This window comes from Aedes aegypti, chromosome 1 (genome assembly GCF_002204515.2).
Source record: "Aedes aegypti strain LVP_AGWG chromosome 1, AaegL5.0 Primary Assembly, whole genome shotgun sequence".
Lineage (NCBI taxonomy): Eukaryota > Metazoa > Arthropoda > Insecta > Diptera > Culicidae > Aedes > Aedes aegypti.
In genome coordinates this window covers 89315272-89337467 of record NC_035107.1, presented here as the reverse complement: position 1 = coordinate 89337467, position 22196 = coordinate 89315272, and the positions used below count along the sequence as shown (strand labels likewise).

Here is a 22196-nt window from a genome sequence, read left to right as displayed (position 1 = left end):
CCTTACCAGTCAGGCTAAGGCCTGGGTGGCCTCTGCTGTACGTAGGAGACGTCTCCATTCGACTCGGTCCATGGCTGCCCGTTGCCAGCCACGCATTCTGCGAAGGGTCCGCAGATCGTCCTCAACTTGATCGACCCATCTTGCTCGCTGCGCACCACGTCGTCTTGTGCCAGTTGGATTGTTTTCGAGAACAATTTTCACCGGGTTGGTATCCGACATTCTGGTGACATGCCCGGCCCACTGCAGCCTCCCATTTTTTGTGAGGTGGACAATGGTTGGTTCTCCCAGCAGCTGGTGCAATTCATGGTTCATCCGCCTTCTCCACGTTCCGTCTTCCATCTGCACTCCGCCGTAGATGGTTCGCAACACCTTCCGTTTGAAAACACCAAGGGCGCGTTGATCCTCTGCACGTAGGGTCCATGTTTCATGCCCATAGAGAAGTACCGGTCTAATCAACGTCTTGTAGATGGTTAACTTCGTGCGATGGCGAACTTTGCTAGATCGGAGCGTTCTGCAAAGTCCAAAGTAGGCACGATTTCCAGCAAGGATGCGTCTCTGGATTTCTCTGCTGGTGTCGTTGTCGGCGGTCACCAGTGAGCCCAAGTACACGAATTCTTCGACAACCTGGATTTCATCACTGTCAATATGAACTCGAGGTGGGGGGCGTGCCGTGTCTTCTCTCGAGTCCCTCGTTATCATGTACTTCGTCTTTGACACATTGATGTTCAGTCCGATTCGCCTAGCTTCAGCCCTTAGTCGGATGTACGTATCCGCCATCGTCTCAAAGTTCCGTGCTACGATATCAATGTCGTCGGCGAAACCAAGTAACTGAACGGACTTTCTGAAAATCGTGCCACTCGTGTCTATCCCCGCTCTTCTTATCACACCCTCTAAAGCAATGTTGAACAGTAAACACGAAAGGCCATCACCTTGCCGTAACCCTCTGCGAGATTCGAAGGGACTCGAGAGTGTCCCTGATACTCGGACTACGCACATCACTCGCTCCATCGTCGCCTTGATCAATCTTATCAGTTTGTCCGGGAAACCGTATTCGTGCATAATCTGCCATAGCTGTTCTCGATCGATTGTATCATAGGCCGATTTAAAATCGATGAATAAATGATGTGTGGGTACATTGTATTCGCGGCATTTCTGCAACACCTGGCGGATGGCGAATATCTGGTCCGTTGTTGCTCGTTCGCCCATAAATCCTGCCTGATATTGTCCAACGAATTCTCTAGCAATTGGTGATAGACGGCGGCATAGAATTTGGGAGAGTACCTTGTAGGCGGCGCTCAAAATTGTGATCGCACGATAATTGGCGCAATCCAACTTGTCGCCCTTTTTGTAGATGGGACACACGACACCTTCCATCCACTCCTCCGGCAATACTTCCTCCTCCCAAATCTTGGAAATAACCCAGTGCAGCGCTCTTGCCAGTGCATCACCACCGTATTTTAGCAACTCGCTAGGAAGTTGGTCCACTCCAGCGGCTTTGTTGTTTTTCAACCGTCTAATCTCCGTTTCTACCTCTTGGAGATCTGGAGGCGGAAGTCTTTCGTCGTCCGCGCGTGCTCCCAAAGTTATTTCCGTGCCACCTCCGCTACTGGCCACATCACCATTAAGGTGCTCGTCGTAGTGCTGCCGCCACCTTTCGACCACCTCACGTTCGTTCGTGAGAAGATTTCCGTCAAAGTCTCTGCACATGTCGGCTTGTGGCACAAAGCCTTTGCGCGAACGGTTAAGCTTCTCGTAGAACTTCCGTGTGTCTTTAGCGCGGAACAGCTCTTCCATCGCTTCGCGATCTCGTTCTTCTTGATGGCGCTTTTTTCTTCGGAAGATCGAGTTTTGTCTGTTCCGCGCCTGTTTATACCGTGCCTCGTTCGCTCTCGTGCGGTGTTGCAGCATTCTCGCCCATGCTGCATTCTTCTCATTCTTCAACTGCTCGCATTCGCCGTCGTACCAGTCATTTCTCTGATTCGGGGCCGCTGGACCTAGTGCTGCTGTTGCGGTGCTACCTATGGCGGATCTTATGTGCCTCCAGCCATCTTCAAGAGTGGCGGCGCCGAGCTGCTCTTCCGTTGGTAGGGCCACTTCCAACTGCTGCGCGTATTCTTGGGCTACTTCTGAGTCCCGTAGCCGCTCGATGTTAAGCCGCGGCGTTCGGCTTCGACGCGAGTTTGTCACCTTCGAAAGTTTTGAGCGCATGCATATAGCAACTAGGTAGTGATCCGAATCTATATTCGCACTGCGGTATGTGCGAACATTGGTAATGTCAGAGAAGAATTTTACGTCGATTAGAACGTGGTCGATTTGGTTCTCGGTTAGGTTATCGGGTGATCTCCAGGTGGTCTTATGGATATCTTTACGGGGGAAGAAGGTGCTTCGGACTACCATACCACGAGAGGCTGCAAAGTTGACGCATCGTTGGCCGTTGTCGTTAGATACGGCGTGCAGACTGTTCCGCCCGATCACCGGTCTGTACATCTCCTCTCGTCCTACCTGTGCGTTCATGTCGCCAACAACGATTTTCACGTCACGCGGCGAGCATCCGTCATAAATCTGCTCCAGCTGCGCGTAAAACGTCTCCTTCTCGTCGTCGGGTCTCCCTTCGTGTGGGCAGTGTACGTTGATGATGCTGTAGTTGAAGAAACGGCCTTTTATCCTCATCTTGCACATCCTTGCGTTGATCGGCTGCCACCCGATAACGCGTTGTCGCATCTTGCCCAACACTATGAAGCCAGTTCCTAGCTCATTTGTGGTGCCACAGCTTTGGTAGAAGGTAGCCGCTCGATGCCCGCTTTTCCACACCTTCTGTCCAGTCCAACAAAGTTCCTGCAGCGCTACGATATCGAAGTTACGGGGATGTAGTCGTCATAGATTATCCTGTCGCAACCTGCGAAACCAAGTGACTTGCAGTTCCATGTTCCAAGTTTCCAATCGTAATCCTTATTTCGTCGCGTGGGTCTTTGCCGATTGTTCCGGGTCGTATTATCTCCTATGTTATTCGCAATAAGGTTTTTTACGGGTGGCTTATTGGGCCTACGCCAACACTCCTGTCTCGTCGGAGCGCCATCGTGCCAGCTCTGTTTAACGTCCCAACTAACACTAGGACAATCGCGCTGATGGGGCTACCACCTTGGATTTAGCTGTGCGCGATTCAGCATTTCTTGCTCAGCCGCTGGATACCAGAACAGACGCTGTTTGAGCCGCACCTCCTGGTGAACAGACGCTCGAGACGTACCTCCTCAATCTAGCTGATGTCAGAAGGACAACAGTGCCCAGGCTGCACTACCAGCTAAGTACGCAACCCTTAGCTGGCGGTCTTTGTCATCGTTTGACCCGTGGAAGCGTGAGGTAGGAACTTGTGAGGACCAGAGCTGTGTTGAACGCTCCTTCCTTGTTGTCGACTCACCGTTTTGCAGCCCAAGACGTCACTGAGTGCTATTATTATTATTAACAGCCTTATTGAAAGTTTCAGTTGAAATGTAAATATTTTAAGTGCGCAAGTCATCATTTTCTTTTAGCTAATGCACAATACTTAACTAATTAAGTTTACCTCGAGTTTGTAAAAAATCCTTGGCGTTCTAGATTTAATTTTTAGGGAAAAGGAAAGGTTTAATTTCTCAGCAATTTTGCCAAAGATTTATCATGAGATTTATTTTTTTGTTTTTAAATTTTGGATTCTACCAGAAATTTCTACATAATCTTCTGAAAATTTTTCATTTTTCATTTCAAAATTTCAATTTTTCAAGTGATTTGTTTTGTATTTCTAAGACATTTGAGAAATCTTCAACGAATTTCAGCTACCATCAGTGCACCAGATTCCGCTCATTTAAGGAAAATTATGTGTTCAAATGTTTATTATAGAATAACTATAGTGTTGATCGATATTTTTTTTATGTCACAATGTAGCTCTAAGTATAAGTAATCAGCGGCAAAATAAAAAGAATTTGAAAAACTTTCATAAAAAAAAACATTGAATTGCATTTATTACTGCATCTAAGTGTTCCTATTTCCGCTCACGGTAAACAGATTTCGTGACGAACTTGCCGTAAAATGGGGTGTTAAGGACTCGTGGGGTTTTAAGGGATTGAACTTCTGCATCAAGTTTGACAAGTCACAAAAACGGCGAAAGTCGATATATCAGTCTTCTGAAATGTTTGATTTGTTCGGAGGATTGTGAACTGCAGTATGTGATAGGGAATGTCTAATGAAATAAAGTATTGTGGAGTCTAGATATTGAAAAAGATTCAAAATTTTTTCGTTAAAATTTTATAGGCTAAATACATTTAACTACAAAACTATGAAACAATATTAAGAAAAATATGTGAATAACTTAGAAGATAAGTATAATTAATTGAGATCACAGTGCAGGCAACAAATTTTGAAAATTTTATCTAGATTTCGACTTTTAATATTTTTTATGGAAAAAGTCTGTTTTTGAAAATACGTGGGGTTTTGAGGGATTATCTTTCCTACTTTTTCCAAGTTACTAAACTCATTCGATTTATGTTGTAATATATTCCAAAATACTTTTGCCTTACTCCATGAGGCAGAACTGCATTGTAAAAGTTAGGGACCCTGTTTTTTTGTTACTGAATATCTCCAAAAATGTCTAGTCTCCAAAATTGGTCAAACTGGTTGGAAAATCTTGTTAACAACTTATTGAAGTAAATAAAGGATTTTTCTAGATATTAATTCCAAAACTTGTTCGAACATACTGGTAAAATGTTTGGAAAGTTAGAATGATTATTTTATTTGGAAATGCAAAATGATTTTGCAGCCGTTGTTTCTTTTAGTGATAATCCTATGAAGTGGTAAACAATAATAATATTTTGTCATTTCTCAGAGTCTATACATGAAAAGTTGCGCGAAGAGTTAAACCAAATCTATCGAGCTTTCAAACCGTCCAGCTATCAAACAGATCAGCAAAACAAATAGGGGCTTTTTCGAAGACGAAGGAGAACAATCATTCAAATAAGCCTCTTCGCGTAACTCTCTATACATACACTCTGTCATTTCTGAGCTGTTTTTGAGAAACTTCGCGGCCTTGTCGGGCACTTAACGTATTATGTAGTGTGCGTTTGATTTCCGCTCCATACTGGAGTTCTTCTTCAGTATTTTTTCGACCATGCCACTGGGTGTTGCATGCAAATACTTTGTTTAGTGTAGTGTTTTATTTACAGGACAAATTGACTATTTCCCCTATTGAAACTAAAAGCTTGTTGAAATTATCCTTATAAAAAAGATTATTCACGATGTTGTTCTGCATAGCTTACAGGATTCATAAACTGCAAATATTTAGCACAGACAAACAGACGTAACACTTAGAACAAATCTGGATCAAAATCATAGTCACGAGGACATTTACGCCCAATGCTAAAATCGGTGTGTTTGGCCGACACGCCAACAGATGGCAGTAGTGTGTAAACGTCAAACAAGAACAAAAATGATGCGAGCGCTGCGGGTGGCGGATTGCCCCCCTAACATATTTTTGAATTGACCGTTAAAAAGGTGGTCGATGGACAATGATGAGAGTGTGACGTCTGTTTGTCTGTGTATTTAGGTTATGATCCTGTTGCATATAAGTATAAAAATCATTTAAAGACAATTTTATGTCGTTTTGATAGCTCCCAAATAGGATTGATAACTATAAATAATTTAGCAGTTAAAATGAAACGGTTTTTTTTTTGCAGAAGTTCCAAATTCATTAATATTGATGTCTTATCTGATTAAGGTTGAACATAACTTATGAAATTGAATGAAAGCACCAAAGTTATCGACCAAAAAGATTATGTTTTGCTGTTTGAAAAATATGTTTTTTTTTTACGAAACTCAAATTCCTTAACACCCCATTATGCATTTCCGTCAAAAATCACACGATTTCATTATTATCTCATAAATTTGTCATGGGATCCTCATAATTGTATTTGGCTTTTGATATACACGATGAGAGAATGGTAGGGTTGTACTTTGTTCAATTATTGACATACTAGAAGTTGCTTGAAACTTGAGTTGAAATTTTTTTTCATCCCTTAACACCCCATTTTACGGTACTATAAAATGCATTACTTTGAATTTTATTTATCCTGATATTTTAATGGTCAAACCATAGCTACTACTGCAATAAAGAAGGCTGTACACTAAAATCGAAATTTCTTAAAAAAAATTGTTTAGTTTTTTGCATGAGCGGTTATTGGAACACACAAAAATACCTAATGCGCACGAGCTCTTGTGTTTTCAATATAAAGAATTATTTTATCAAATGAAAACAATGTCAGACGGCTTTATTTGAAAGTTGTTAATATTGCTAGAATACATCCGTTCGAAAGATTTTGAATTTTGACACGTAAAATCAATGTTTACACTAGTAAGCGGAAATAGGGGCATGAGCGAATACTGGTGATGGTAGTATGTTCTTCTTGAACAGTGGATAAAGCTTGATTTTGGATTTGATAAACTACGAGTTGTCTACCGACTAAAATAAGATATTCGAATTAGAAGTCCCTGTCAAGCGTATTCGTCTCGTAAAAAATAGGTGTGAAATCCTCAATGCACCACGTTTTTTGACCATTCGCAATCAAGTCTTATCTCGGATAAAGAGCTGTTAAAAAATATCCCAAATATCTGCAGTCCACTACATTCTTAATTTCATATAATATGTAGATTGTTTAATGTACATGCAGAACGTATTTTCATTATAATTCATTATTTTTTGACAAATCCTCAAAGTTTTGAAGCCACTTTGAGTCACTATTTGGTCACTTTTTTATTCATTTTAGTCACTAAAGTCACTATTATTTTGCTGTCTGACTGCTACCAGCCCTGTTAGAGGAAAACAATATGCACTCTGTCTCGAAAAACACCCAGAACCCGGGTATATATTTTGCAAATTGGGTAATATTTCCATATGCATTTTGATGAGTTTGGAAAGCGTGTGCAAGTTTCTTTGAGGAAAACAAAAACAAACTGTGTATGACGAGCGTATGCTAGTCTACGTGTGTTCAAATGTCACTAAGCTCTATTGAGAAACGTGACCCGCTAAAGTGTCAAAATTCGAATCTCGGCTTTTCCCCATAAATAAATAAATAAAAAAAAGGTCGGACTCGATTATCCGGAGACTCGATTATCCGGTGACTCAATTATCCGGGATTCGATTATCCGGAATTTTAGACTCGATTATCCGGAATTTGTTTTTTGATGTTCTTGTTTTTCAATTTTTATACATAAATCTGAAATAATTTGGTACTGCAATATACAATATGAATGGTTTTGCAGATTTAACGTATTTAAGAAATAAGGGGGTATGAAAAAGTGGTTTCTTGTGTATGCCGATCAAAAAAACTATTTTCTCGTAAAGACCCCTACTGTTCCTTAGAAATAATTTCCGGCTACGCCACCGCATCATATAAATCAGTGATTTCCAAAGTGGGCGAATTCGCACATCTGAAGGTTAATCAATTCCAAACTTCGGAGACGAACGGAGACAACGGCTGAAAGTCTCGATAATAAAGATAATAATAAGTTCCAAACCTAAATATGTCAAGGACTATGTTACCTTTCACCGTTATATCTCGATTACTTTTTCAAATCGACGTAAGTAACTTTCATACGGTTTTGAGAAAATTAATTCAGAAGAATCACAACCTGTCTTCTAAAACTGTTTCAAAATAAATCACATTTTTAAATTTTTTTCGACGTGTACATTTCTTAAATTTTGCATACAATGGGCTCGCGTTCAAAAACTATGGAGTTCCTATTATTTCAAACAAAAATTTTATGACAAAATGATAAGCCGTTTTATTCAGTTACTTGCGACGTTTTTCTACCAGTGTAAAATCGACTCAAGTAGTGTTTTGTTTTGATTCGTGGGTAAGTCACTTTGTCTCTCCATACAGCGGGCGGCGAAAGTAGTGGTTAGGTTGCGAAAGTTGAAAATCTTACTTTCGTCATTTTGTAAATCCGGAAATTAAACGTTTTAAAAGTGAAAAGTTGAGTTGGTACTGAGCGGTACGTATAGAATTCCGCCTGCTTAGCACGTAGGATCGATAAAGTAAGTTTGTATACTTTTTCGACTTGAGTCTGTATGAATAAGTTTTCGAGATATCATGGTCATTTTAAAATTATGATATACAACACTAGCTGATTGTCAAACACAAAATGTTTGTGAAAAACATGTGAGTTAGGAATGGACGGTATTTGAAATTTTCCCAAGGTCGGAAAAAATAGTCACAAATAACATTTGAAACACACAACATATTTTGGATATACAAAACACATATCTGAGAATTTTTAGGATTTTTTGCAGATGTTAAATACAGTCGACTCTCCACAACTCGATGTTCTATAACTCGATATACTCTATAACTCGATGGATTTTTCGATCCCTTCAAATTTCCATACCTCGTGCTCTCCATAAGTCGATGTTTCTATAACTCGATATCTATTTTAAAATCTTTTTTTTTTTAGGAAACGTGGTTTTGTTTGGAGATGAAAAAATACTTGCAAGTTGTAGTAAAAGTTGAAAAACATGAAAATAAAAAAAAAAAAAATTGTCAGTCAAAATAATGTGATTATTCGAGCATTTCAAAAAAAATTCAAATAATAGTTTTTAAAGTACAATCAACAAAATAATATTACTTTCTTACAGAGGTGATCATTTATGTATTAGAAATACATAATTTTTTTCCTTCGATTTTGTGATTTTTTGTTTCAGTACATTCTATAACTCGATAATTCTTTAAGTCGATGGTCCCTTGAATATCGAGTTATGGAGAGTCGACTGTATTTTATATAAGGTTTTATAAGGGAGCTTTGAGCTAATATTTCATATAATGGCATCCAGCTTCATACGATAAAAACTACAGTACCCATTTTGATGTTTAGCTTGCACTCATTCTTATCAGTTCCTAAGGCACAATTCACTTTAGAAACATTTTTTAAAAAATTTGGCGGCTAAAAATCGGGTTCCAACGATAAAACCGCTTGATGTCGAGGACGAAAAACACTCTGTTAAAAAAAGAAATTAAGAAATACCAGAGATGCGTTCGATTTGAACCTTCAGAACGTCCGAAAAAATCTGAATTTGTTTTCGTGTTGGAAAAAATACCCTCTTTATGTTGTATTAAAAAAAATAGTTGAAAAACACTCTGGAACTTGAAGAACTTCACACCAACTAGGTCACAAGCGCCAACTATGCATACATTACATTTGAATAGTGGGAACTGGGCCGATTTTGTATCAAATACTGATTTAGCAGTCTATAATGTACGCAAGAAATTGTTATTATAAATTACAGTCCAGTAAATCATTCCTCATTGTGAGTTATCGATATTTAAGTTTTTTTTAATCAGGGTGTCGACTATCTGGAAAAACCTGGAAAGTCAGGGAATGTCAGGGAATTTATTTTTGACCTGGAAAGTCAGGGAAAATCAGGGAATTTCACTTGAGGTCAGGGAAAAAATATCAATACTACAACATCAAACGAGTTTATTGTCTGCAAAGTAATTGTTTATGCTAAATGAATACACCTTCAGCATGGCTTTGATTAGCAGCCGTGGACTTTAACCACTCGACTAAGGACCCAGGACCCAGAAATTCTGAGGATGATTCTCAAAGTTCCTCGATTATTTTTAGTAATCCAGAAAATCATTGAAAAACAGAAATTTCAAGAATAGCATTTGAATTAACCTTGATAATCTATTGACCAGTGGTGGGTATGGTAATAGTAGTAGGCTTGAATTTCACGTAAACCACGTGGCTCTTCCCAGTTCAGTAGTTCATCAAGTAGCCTATGTTGTGTGCATGAATTTTCTAAAACGTTAGTGTCGTTGAAGGTGGCTAAATCCGTCATTGATTTCGAAATTTTGAAAAACAGTTTTTTTGTTCCAAACTAAGAACATTTACTGGAAAATGTGTTCACTGTATTCTATTCTGCAACCAAAACACAGTGAACACATTTTCATTGAATATTTTTTAGTTTTGAACAGAAAAACTGCTTGTTAATGCTATTTTTAGAAATATTTAAGACTGAAAGACATTCTCTAACAATTTTAGAGAATCTTGGAGATGAGGAGCTTCTGGAGAAAATCTTTCAAGAGTTCATTGAGAAGTATTGAAGGAATATCTGGAAAAAATCTTAAGAATTTCTGAGCAATCTATGTGGAATTCCTTGAAGAAATTCTCCAAGAAAGTTTAATGGCAATGGCTAGAATTTTGCCTGGAAAAAGCCAAATTTTTGGATAGCTTTTCTCCACTAAAAAAAGTATGGTGGATGATCGTAATAGTGTTGCCTCTTGTATAAAAAGGAAGGAGGACCAAAATTTTCGTTCATCCCTAAAATTTTAAATTAGGTCTGAGCTAGTTCACTAGCCGAGAACATCTTTGTTCATACGGATCTTCAAGTTTTAAATGTAAATAGATTCTCAATTGTTCAGTTTTATCATATCAACTTTCAAGAATGTCATCTGGCAGGTACATATATCTCAATAAAGCAAAAGCCTTTGATCAGTTTATTCATACGACCTATAACATAATGAATATGAATCTTCTTGTAAAAATCTTACTTATTTCGGTTCAAATTAATCAACTCAGTGGTCTGGAACTTTTTTTGGAAAATGACTGGAAGGTCAGGGAAAGTCAGGGAATTTTATTTTCAAAATTGAATCGACACCCTGTTAATGTACACAATAAGTATTGTATTATGATTCTATGGATATGCGAGTCGAGGACATTTTTTTACGTACAACGCTCAAATCTCGCATACTCTGAGATAACGCCCTAAAAGCCATTGGTAGCCACCTGTGTAGCTCGTTGTTTCTGAGCAAAAGAAGGAATAAGCATCCAAACCAACATCACGGGCAGGTAGATAATGATCCTTTCTTCCCCATAGCGTTGTTAAATAGCAATAAAATCCATTCAAATGCTCAGAAACAACGAGCTACACACATGGTTACCAATGGCTTTTAGGGCGAGATCAGAAGTTATGCGAGAAATAAAATATTTGAACAACATATCAGGGGGGCGGTTCCAGATAAATATTGGGCTCAAGGGGGCGAAAGTTGAAAAAGTTTGGGGAGCACTGATATAAATAAAACAACGAAAAGAGATAATGTTTAAGTTCATTTATTGAAGATTTCAATTTTTTTCCTAGTGATTCGGTTATCCGGAGGATTCGATTATCCGGAGTGAAAAAAAAAATCGATACTCGAGTCCGACCTGTACATTTTTATACATTTTTCTGTATGCAGTAAAGGTTTTCCTCTCGCTGGAAGTTGCAGCGTGACGTCATCGTACATTAGTTCATAGGCTTATTTGATTGAAACTTAGACCTCTGGTGGCGAGTATGAGAAAAAGAATTCAAAGCCGCATAGAAAAAAAAATCAAGACAAGGACACCGTCTACAGCCATTTAGCTGCATAAACTGTAACTTAACACTAGACAAGGACAAGCATGCTCCAGTGGCACAGCCGAGAAACATTCCTGACGAAAAGTTTCAATGGCTGAAGCGGGAATCGAACCCATACCCCATGACACTAACCGCACGGCCACGAGGCCCACAATATTTCTTTTGAGAGCAGAAAAGCGATCCACAAAATCAGTGATTGTGAGTAATTTCCAGGCAATGGACATGCCCTATATCAACTGCAGCGATTTGCAGTAGACAGGTGGGTTTATTCTACGACTGGCGTGAGGTGACAATTGTCGGTCTCGTATAGCGAGGTGACAATTCTCGACTCGAGTGAAGTGACTCTCCATTTGATTTACACGGCGAGTCACTTCACTCGAGTCGAGAATTGTCACCTCGCTATACGACGCCGACAATTGTCACCTCACGCCAGTCGTAGAATAAACCCAAGGATGTCCCGGGCCCGATCTACCTGACAAGCCAATCGAGCCCTCTGTCACCATAGAAGATGGTGTCTCCATCATGTTGATAGCCTGGTAATTTCTCATGGATTACTTTCCCGCAAAATAAAGCACTAACAGGTCGTTTAATCTTTTCACCGAACGAATAGACCATTTCCGTCAGACCTTACCCCCTATTTTTATATTTTTCTTCGAAAGACGATTATTTTTAATGATTATTGACGCTTTCAGATCTAATTTATATGCACTCCTGATTTTATTGTAAATTTTTGAAAATTCGAGAATTTACCACATTTTGAGTAGTGCGGCACAGTTGTTTCAACCCTGTGGGTAAACAAAGTGGAGATTTTCCCACAACTTTCAAAACCCCTGCGCTGAGTGTTTGTAGATATGACGAAATGTCAATTTCAAATCAAGCACACGAGACGACACGACAAAATGGAGAAATCTGAGGTCCGATGGGCAAGCTTCGTTGTAAATGAAGCCCATCCTTTACTATTGTACTTATAACAAAAACTTTTACCGGAAGACGACTGCTAATAGACCGTTTTAAGCTTAGCATGTGATGGAATTCTCCTTGGAAGCATTTCTGCAACGCTGCGGAACGTTTTCTACAAGAGGGGCATATTGGCCGGTTTGTTTTGAAACGTCAAGAATTGGACCTTTTGCAGATAACGTCTTGTACTCGCTTTAGAAGCTACCTGGCAAGAGAAAGTTGCATGCAAAGCATGATTAACTAAGTAAATAACACTTTGACACCAAAAACTGTATAAGTAATGGATTTGCCACTGCGATAGAGTAGTTTTTCCTTAGGGGGGCCTATACCTGTTTACCCTACCGTTTGATATCTGCTGCTTATGTCGTCAAGCTGTTCCGGAACCATATGACCAATGGATTATACATACTTCCCCATTTTACCACTCTCGTAGGTCTCCCCGAAAAATCTGCAAACGGTCCAATTCTTGACGTTTCAAAACAAACCGGCCAATATGCCCCTCTTGTAGAAAACGTTCCGCAGCGTTGCAGAAATGCTTCCAAGGAGAATTCCATCACATGCTAAGCTTAAAACGGTCTATTAGCCGTCGTCTTCCGGTAAAAGTTTTTGTTATAAGTACAATAGTAAAGGATGGGCTTCATTTACAACGAAGCTTGCCCGTCGGACCTCAGATTTCTCCATTTTGTCGTGTCGTCTCGTGTGCTTGATTTGACATTGACATTTCGTCATATCTACAAACACTCAGCGCAGGGGTTTTGAAAGTTGTGGGAAAATCTCCACTTTGTTTACCCACAGGGTTGAAACAACTGTGCCGCACTACTCAAAATGTGGTAAATTCTCGAATTTTCAAAAATTTACAATAAAATCAGGAGTGCATATAAATTAGATCTGAAAGCGTCAATAATCATTAAAAATAATCGTCTTTCGAAGAAAAATATAAAAATAGGGGGTAAGGTCTGATGGAAATGGTCTATTGCTGCGCTCTTATGTTCATTGTGCTTAAACTTGATGATTTTATTAAATTTATTTCCATTGGCAGACGAAAATATCAGATTCGCCCTTATTGTATTTCATACCATTTGTTGTTTTGCATCCGTCAACAACGAAACAAAATTCCGATCTGCCATAGTGAAAAATCGTGCCGGCAGCGGTGGATGGCCCCATTGTTTACGTTGCAAATAGGTACGTGAAAATTGCGTTATCTGTCACTGCGCGGGGGGGTTGGGGTCGGTCAACCTAGAAATCTTGAGCGATTTCACAATCCAGATGCTGGATTGGCAATTTGAAGATTAACAGCTCAGCAGGTGCTTCTCGCTAAGTAAGTTTGGAGGAGCTCAGCTCTTCGGACCTGGGATCGAATCCCATCTCCGAGAGTCACTAAAAAAATCCAGTGACGACTTCCTTCGGAAGGGAAGTAAAGCCGTTGGTCCCGAGATGAACTAGCCCATGGCTAAAAATCTCGTTAATAAAAAGATAGATAGATAGTGTAGCTCGAAAGCGGATTTTTTCACGCTAAAAATGGCTGTTAAATTTGAAAGGTAATCATTTTATTCTATATTTTTTACCGTGTCGAACCCATTGATTTAACATTGGACCAAACCGCGCTAGTGAGTAATCCCTCGGTGCGTCCCCCCCAAATCAAAACAAAGGAAATTTTCAGTGATTAGCTCGCCAGTCGTCATCAAATTTGTGAAAGTCGTCATTCTGCCTTCAGCAGAAAATCGTTGGAAAATCCAGGAAATTGCAAATTTTCATCTCCCTATCGGTAAAGTAATTCCAAACCAATATGGGCAAGATATTCCTCGACCACATTGGCGGGCAGAAGCTGTACTCGTGCGCGGCTTGCGAAACCAATCTGACCAACAAACGGGAACTGATCAGCACCAGATTTACGGGGGCCACTGGGAGGGCCTACCTGTTCAAACGGGTCGTCAATTTGACCTACTCTCCGGTGCAGGATCGGGTCATGCTCACCGGACGGCACATGGTTCGGGACGTGATGTGCAAGAACTGCAAGGCCAAACTCGGATGGATGTACGAATTTGCCACCGAGGAATCTCAGAAGTAAGTGTCGATGTTTTTGTTTTTCATCTTCCATAACAATAAAATTCAGTGACGTAGTCAATACACTGAGTCGAAATGGGTAGATGATTTTTTATGCTTTCACTTATAGATACAAGGAAGGTCGGGTGATTTTGGAGCACGCTTTGATTACCGAATCGGAGGGTTTCCCGGAGGCGTGACCTTTTCTGTTCGACCCAGTCGAATTCTAAAAATCTAAATTTAAAATGATACAGAACTGCTGATTAAATTATCATCATAGGTTAAGTGACTTTCGGCGTATGATTGATTATAAGAATTTCGATATTTCTCGCGTAACAATTCAAAAGGGCCAATCATCAGATCGTTGACTCTGAGAAAATTCGATTTGAATATTATTCACCACATTTTCAATTCGTATTTCTCAGTATTCAAATCAATCAATGTGATTTCTTGCTAGTTGAGTGACGATTTACTATTACTACACGCTAATAATCGATTTTATTCTGAAAACTGACAAAAATGTGGAAAAAATGATGAGTTTAAATGCTTGGCCCATTTTCGATTTTCAACAAGGCATGGGCCTTTTTTATTGGCCAAAATAGAATTTTATTAGCGTGCTTGGCCCAAGGCTAGGCCTTTTCGGTTTTCAATGAATGAGCAGGAGAGAGTCATTGGCCTCTCACCATGCTAAGGCCAATGACAGTTTGCGAAATTTTCCGATTGTAGGCCCTCTTGATGGAGCGAGAACCGATCATTGGCCTTTTCGAGCGGGGGCCAATGAATGATTTGGAAAAAAGCGATTATTGGCCGTTTTGAAAATCAAGTTTATAACGGTAAGTTTTATGATTATGTTGACAATGTTTGCATAGTTTGTGGGTGTTGGGAGATGCTATCGAATGGTATCAAAACCCGATTTGTTTACAATTTGATCATTGGCCCTTTAGAATTGTTACGCGAGATTTGTGTGAATCAAAATGCGCATAATTCTAGTGTTATAAGCAAATACGGCAAATACCCATCGTAATAAATTAGTAATAAACCACAAAATTAATCATAAATCATGTTTATTACACCGGCAAATATAAATAAAATTTAATACTTAAGCGAAATAGTTTCATTTGTACACTGGGGTAGTACACACATAATATCACTCTCCAAGGGGGAGTCAGGCATAGCGTGACAAGCCCTACACAATTTTAAAGGACTCATAAGCATGACAAGAGGGGGGGGGGGATTAAAAAAGTCGAGATTTAGCGTGACATAATTTGTGTACCATCCAACTACTAGTTCACTACTTCTAAAAAGAATTTCCCGTGACTTTACAACAAGTATTACTGTACTGCTAAGGGGTGCGGACTCAAACATTTCAAGCCAAACTTTTCAATCCGACGTATCTGCAAAAATAAACAAATCGAGATTTGCTTTGCATGGGCTTGACAAACGCATAATCTACCTATTGTGTCTATAAAAGTATTCCTACATCCATTTTTTGATTTTTAGAAATAAATTAAAATTATGCCCTATGTGCACTTTACTCAGTGTTTTTAATTTGGCTACATACACCCTTCGTTTGCAAAGCGACTCAACTGTCAACATTTTTCATGCTAGCACATACACCGTACATATGCTCATAGTAAAGCGACCTATATGTAGAATCAAAACATAAAATTTCGAACACCAGATACGTCATACTGTTTCCAAATCACTAAACATGTTAGAAATCGGGAGAATTGGATTTCCACAGTTGAGCGAGCTGACGGGTCGGCAAACTGATGTGGAACATCATCAGTATTCGGTTTAAGACAATATTTCTCACCAAATTTCGTACAAGAACTGTTCTCCTCCTGCTTTTGTTATTTACGGCTCCGTCCGGTGCTCCTCTTAGTCGAGTTGAAATTGGAAACATTCGGAAACTAATATTCGTTGTCGTTGAAAGTTGAAACTGACGAATTGACTAAGTTTAATAAGTTTTATGGGAATTTGCAAACCGGTGTATGTGCAACTTCAAAACAATACTGGTGTATATGACGTGACGGATGTGCAAAACGAACTGTCAAACCGACGCATCAAGCAAGGTGTATGTATCAATCAAGGTATGGTATCGACGAATCATCCATGGTGTATGTGAGCAGCACAAAGCAAAAGGGTTTATTCTCTAATTTTACCTGTTTTTCAATTAAATTCAAAACAAATCGGATTTGTTTAATAGTGGTTAGAAACAGTGTTCTTTTTTTCAACTTATAGTAGACATCGCAATAGAAAAAAGGCAAAACATTTTAAACAGGATTTAAAATGCTTTACAATATTTTGCATCGCATTTTTCTCGAAACCATCCGAGTGTTAGATACGCCGATTTGAAAAATCATGCTTGATTTAGGTTGTACAAATTGAACACAAACGAGTGCTAACCATTGTTTGTTTATGGTTGTCGCAGAAAACCACAGTTAAAGTGCACCCTTAAAATACTTCACACAAATCTTCATCATTTCGGTGTAGGCAATTAACCCAATAAATATACCAAATCAGAATATTGCTAGCCGTCCCGAATAAAAAATACAATACAAAAACAATATAACGTATTGTAACAGTACCATTCAATATATTGGAAATACAATACAGTATATGTAAAATGACAATACAATTATAGTACAATATATTGTTTTGAACAGTTCACTGTATGGTATATGAGATTTTTGCAATATAATGTATGGGTGGTTAAGTATCGTAACAATACAAATATAGATATTTTCTCATACAAACATTTTGAAAATACAATACGATATAATGTTCATGTATTGTCTTGATTAGCAATTCGTGTATTGTTGTACAATTTAAAAACAATTCAACGAACTGTATCATGGTTGCATTCGTCGTTACAGCTAATGTCAAGTGACTTCTAAAAAACTACTTATTTTCACTTTTTGAATATTTTTCACCCAACATTTCTTGCTTTCTGAACTTGTTTTGTTTATTTCTTTCAGCAAAGCTACATAGAAAAAAGCAACAGTTGTTTTACGCGAAAATAGGAATTTGACCAAAATTGTAAGGTATAAAACCAATTAAAAACAATACAATGTTCTGTTACAATATATTATATTGTTTTTAATTGTATATCCAAACAAGAATAATATTACTTCGACATTCAATCACAATACGCTGTATTGTATCCAATACGTTATATTGTACATTAATGGTTTATTCCATTCACTGAATGATACGTTTTTATCCGGGGTATGTTATTTAGAGACATATTTCAGAAATGTTGTAAAATACCCATGCATAATTTAGACTAAGTACATTTTTTATTAACCGTTGGTGGTCTGGTCTTTGTGTTATATAAATTATATAACAAATTTTAGCGTGACGAAATCATGACCGTACATTTCTAGGCACACTCAGATCATTTTTACGAAAATTTAAGATTGCCAGCAGCCTGGCTGCTTGTTGATTTCCAATTCGCATCCCCCAGCTGTACTGTATATGTTATCCAGAGGTTTAAGGCCGCACGGGACGTCATCATAAGCACCATATCCATTTCAAGAAGCAAATCCCAAGAACCACTCCATATATCGATGCGAAAAATGTATCACTATGATTCTACATATGTAGTACACAACTCAATCAATTTTCAGCTTCATCGGTTCACTAAAACTCGAGATTTGCTTCCACAAAGTTTTGATGATGATTGTTAGAGTGAGACAAAAGATAGGGAAACTAACACGGTTTCCCGTGTCCCCTTAATTTGGAATTAATTCAGAAATTTAGCAAAGATTCTTCTGATATCACTCCGAAGATTTCTTCATAACCTCCGATATTCCACTAGGAATTGCTCCAAAAGTTATTTTAAAAAAAATCAGAGAACATTTTAAGTCCTTCAGGAATTTGATCCAGTGATTCTTCCATTGTTTTCTCTAGGACTTCATTTAATATTTACGTAAAGAACATCTTCAAGAATTCTCGCATACCCTGGGATAACGCCCTAAAAGCCATTGGTAATCACGTGTTTAGTTTGGCCTTTCTTAGCCGTATGGTTAGAGTCCGCGGCTACAAAGCAAAGTCATGCTGAATGTGTCTGGGTTCGATTCCCGGTTGGTTCAGGATCTTTTCGTAATGGAAATTTCCTTGACTTCCTTGGGCAAGAGTATCATCAGGTCCGTCGCACTCGGGCTCAGATTGGGTACCACTTCTAGTACTGCATTTGGTCCCTCGGTAGTGCAAAAGGTACCCAAGTTTGATAGATCGCAGTACACTTTTCACGGCATTCTAGATTACCTTATGAGCCATAAAATTTTGGGCAACTGCAAGGGACATGAAGGTCTTTTTGGTATCATCGTACCTGCCACACGATATACGAATGTGAAATGGCAACTTTGGCAAAGAAAGCTCTCAGATCATAACTGTGGAAGTGCTCATTAGAACATTAAGCTGAGAAGCAGGCTCTGTCTCAGTAAGGACGTAATGCCAAGAAGAAGAAGAACCACGTGTGTAGCTCGTTGTTTCTGAGCAAATGAAAGAACAAGCATTCAAACCAACATCACGGGCAGGTAGAGAATGATCTCTTCCCCATAGCGTTCTTAAATAGCATGTAAATCCATTCATATGCTCAGAAACAACTAGCTACACACATGGTTACCAATGGCTTTTAGGGCAAGATCATAAGTTATGCGAGAATTAAACTGTTTTCTCCAGAGATATCTTAGGACTGTTATTTTGAATTTGTGCAAAATTTCAACCTGAAATTTCTGAAAAGTATATCTTTAGGAATTATTCTAAAGAATCCTTCAGGAATTCTTCTCGGAATAATCTGAGAAATTCATAAAGATAGTCTTTTAATCATTTTATCAGTTCTAGGGTCCTAAAGCCCTGTCTTAATTTTAGTACCAAACGCTTAAGTTTAGGGCAGAAACACATGTTTACTCAATTTTTAAATGATTTTCATTGGTTTAAGTACAGAAAACATTTCTTTATGATTTTTGAGATTTTGTCACATCCTTTGGTTTAAACTCAAATGTTGGGTATGTTTTGTTTTCCGTGTCCCTTCCGAAATGCCTATCTGACAACCCCAGTGTTAAAACTATATGCCCTGTGGCATTTTTGTCGAAAAAGTGAATGTCAAACAAGATCACAAGTGTCAAGGTTCATATTTGGAACCATTTTTAAAATTGAAGTTTAAAAATGTTATAGCCGTTATTTGAGCTGGAAAACTTGCTAAAGTAGTTGCAATAACATGCTCTTTTGTATTATTAAATAAAAAAAAAAGAATTCATTAAACATTTTAGGACCAAATTCTTATAAGAACTTTAAGAATTTTGCATCAGAGTCAAATTTGGTCAAAATAGGGACTTTAGGCCTTCCTTAGCCGAGTGGTTAAAGTCCGCGGCTACAAAGCCAAGCCATGCTGAAGATGTTTGGGTTCAATTCTCGATCGGTCCAGGATCTTTTCACAATGGAAATTTTCTAGACTACCCTGGGCATAGAGTATCATCGTACCTGCCACACGATATAGGAATGCAAAAATAGCAACTTTGGCGAATAAAGCTCTCAGTTAAAAACTGTGGAAACGCTCATTGAACAGTTGAGAAGCAGGCTCTGTCCCAGTGTGGATGTAGTGCCAAGAAAAAGAAGAGACTTTAGAAACTCTTAATCAACAATGAAACACATTGGAATAGTGACCACATCTCTTAAAAGAGACCTGCTAACAGCCCTGAAATGCCCAACGTAACAGATTAGTAATCAGATCACATTATTAACCATTATAAATCATGTTTATTACCATTGGCTGAAATAAAATAAATTTAATGCTTAAAACAAAACTGTTCCATTTGTACACAACTAATTCACTGTTAAAAAGCTAGTATTCTCATTTACCACCGCCCAGCTTCTGAGCTGCGGCCAAAGCATTCTCGTTGGCCAACATTTGGAACTCCTGGAATCGTTGCGACACCCGCTGGTTCATCTTCAGGAACTTTTCCATACAGTTCAGCGAGCATTTGTCCTCCTTGTCGGAAACGCTTCGGCCGGTAAATTCATTCACGCAATCGATAAAGCACAGTTCCGACAGTTTATTGTACGACAGCAGGAAATCGGAGAACTAAAAAGAGGGGTAAACCACGGGATGGAAGCAAGGTTGGTTGGTTGGTTTGACTTTATTAACGAGATTTTTAGCCCTAGGCTAGTTCATCTCGGGACCAACGGCTTTACTTCCCTTCCGAAGGAAGTCGTCACTATAACTTTTTACGTCATAAGTGACTATGTCGGGGATGGGATTCGATCCCAGGTCCTCGGCGTGAGAGGCGAATGTTCTAACCACTACACCAGGTCCGTCCCCAAGCAAGGTTAGTTCTAGTGCGACGGCCTTGAATCCTGTTGAAGAATCGATACTCACCGACTTGATCTGATCCTTATCAAGCTGATCAATGGTCACTTGTGCGGCCATGGTTCTGGAGGTGGTTAACCTGTTTAGTCGTAGATTTTCTGTTATTTAATTCGTATTTTACAGAATCGAATCGCTCGCTGGGCCTAAAACGATAATCCTGCTGCTGTAATTTTGTTGCTTTGACGTTTTGCGATTTATTACGTCACAACAGAAGCCCAGTGGAAATAAGATGAGCTCTGAAGCGATGCACGATTTTAGCGGGGACACAAACTACACACTCAATCTCAGTTTATCCGTTCGGTAATATTTTTTACGGTGTTGCAGAGTCTATGAAAGGAGAGTTGCGCGAAGAGACTTCTTTGGATGGTTGTTCTTCTTCAACTTCGAAAACAGCCCCTATCTTTTCTTTTCTCGCTTTTTGGTGCAGACCTGCTAGTCTATAACAACAGCCCCTATCTGTTTTGCTGGTCTGCTCGATAGGTAGACGGTTTGACAGTTCGATAGGTAGATTTGGTTTCACTCTTCGCGCAACTCTCCATTCATAGACTCTGCGGTGTTGGAACCGTAAATTTCAAAAATAAATACCGAACTTTCAGCTTTTTTATTCGAAATCACTGATGTTCAAACTTTACTGAATTGGGTCCTAAATTTTTTAATAATATCTTGTTTTTATTTAACAACCCAGGGTGTCGATTCAATTTTGAAAATAAAATTCCCTGACTTTCCCTGACCTTCCAGTCATTTTCCAAAAAAAGTTCCAGACCACTGAGTTGATTAATTTGAACCGAAATAAGTAAGATTTTTACAAGAAGATTCATATTCATTATGTTATAGGTCGTATGAATAAACTGATCAAAGGCTTTTGCTTTATTGAGATATATGTACCTGCCAGATGACATTCTTGAAAGTTGATATGATAAAACTGAACAATTGAGAATCTATTTACATTTAAAACTTGAAGATCCGTATGAACAAAGATGTTCTCGGCTAGTGAACTAGCTCAGACCTAATTTAAAATTTTAGGGATGAACGAAAATTTTGGTCCTCCTTCCTTTTTTATACAAGAGGCAACACTATTACGATCATCCACCATACTTTTTTTAGTGGAGAAAAGCTATCCAAAAATTTGGCTTTTTCCAGGCAAAATTCTAGCCATTGCCATTAAACTTTCTTGGAGAATTTCTTCAAGGAATTCCACATAGATTGCTCAGAAATTCTTAAGATTTTTTCCAGATATTCCTTCAATACTTCTCAATGAACTCTTGAAAGATTTTCTCCAGAAGCTCCTCATCTCCAAGATTCTCTAAAATTGTTAGAGAATGTCTTTCAGTCTTAAATATTTCTAAAAATAGCATTAACAAGCAGTTTTTCTGTTCAAAACTAAAAAATATTCAATGAAAATGTGTTCAC

At 38.7% G+C, this 22196-nt stretch overlaps 2 protein-coding genes across 2 annotated transcripts; one reads left to right on the top strand and one right to left on the bottom strand.

Moving 5' to 3' along the window:
- Positions 1–13997: 13997 nt before the first annotated feature.
- LOC5574994 (protein yippee) lies at positions 13998–14734 on the top strand. The gene is made up of 2 exons (XM_001655417.2): positions 13998–14431; positions 14541–14734. Exons 1-2 carry the CDS (start codon positions 14154–14156, stop codon positions 14608–14610), a joined length of 348 nt encoding a protein of 115 aa, XP_001655467.1. The 5' UTR covers positions 13998–14153; the 3' UTR covers positions 14611–14734.
- A 5419-nt stretch (positions 14735–20153) lies between these two features.
- Positions 20154–20989, bottom strand: LOC5574995 (mitochondrial import inner membrane translocase subunit Tim9). The gene is made up of 2 exons (XM_001655418.2): positions 20796–20989; positions 20154–20501 (listed from the first exon to the last, which is right to left on the bottom strand). Exons 1-2 carry the CDS (start codon positions 20844–20846, stop codon positions 20271–20273), a joined length of 282 nt encoding a protein of 93 aa, XP_001655468.1. The 5' UTR covers positions 20847–20989; the 3' UTR covers positions 20154–20270.
- Positions 20990–22196: the final 1207 nt, after the last annotated feature.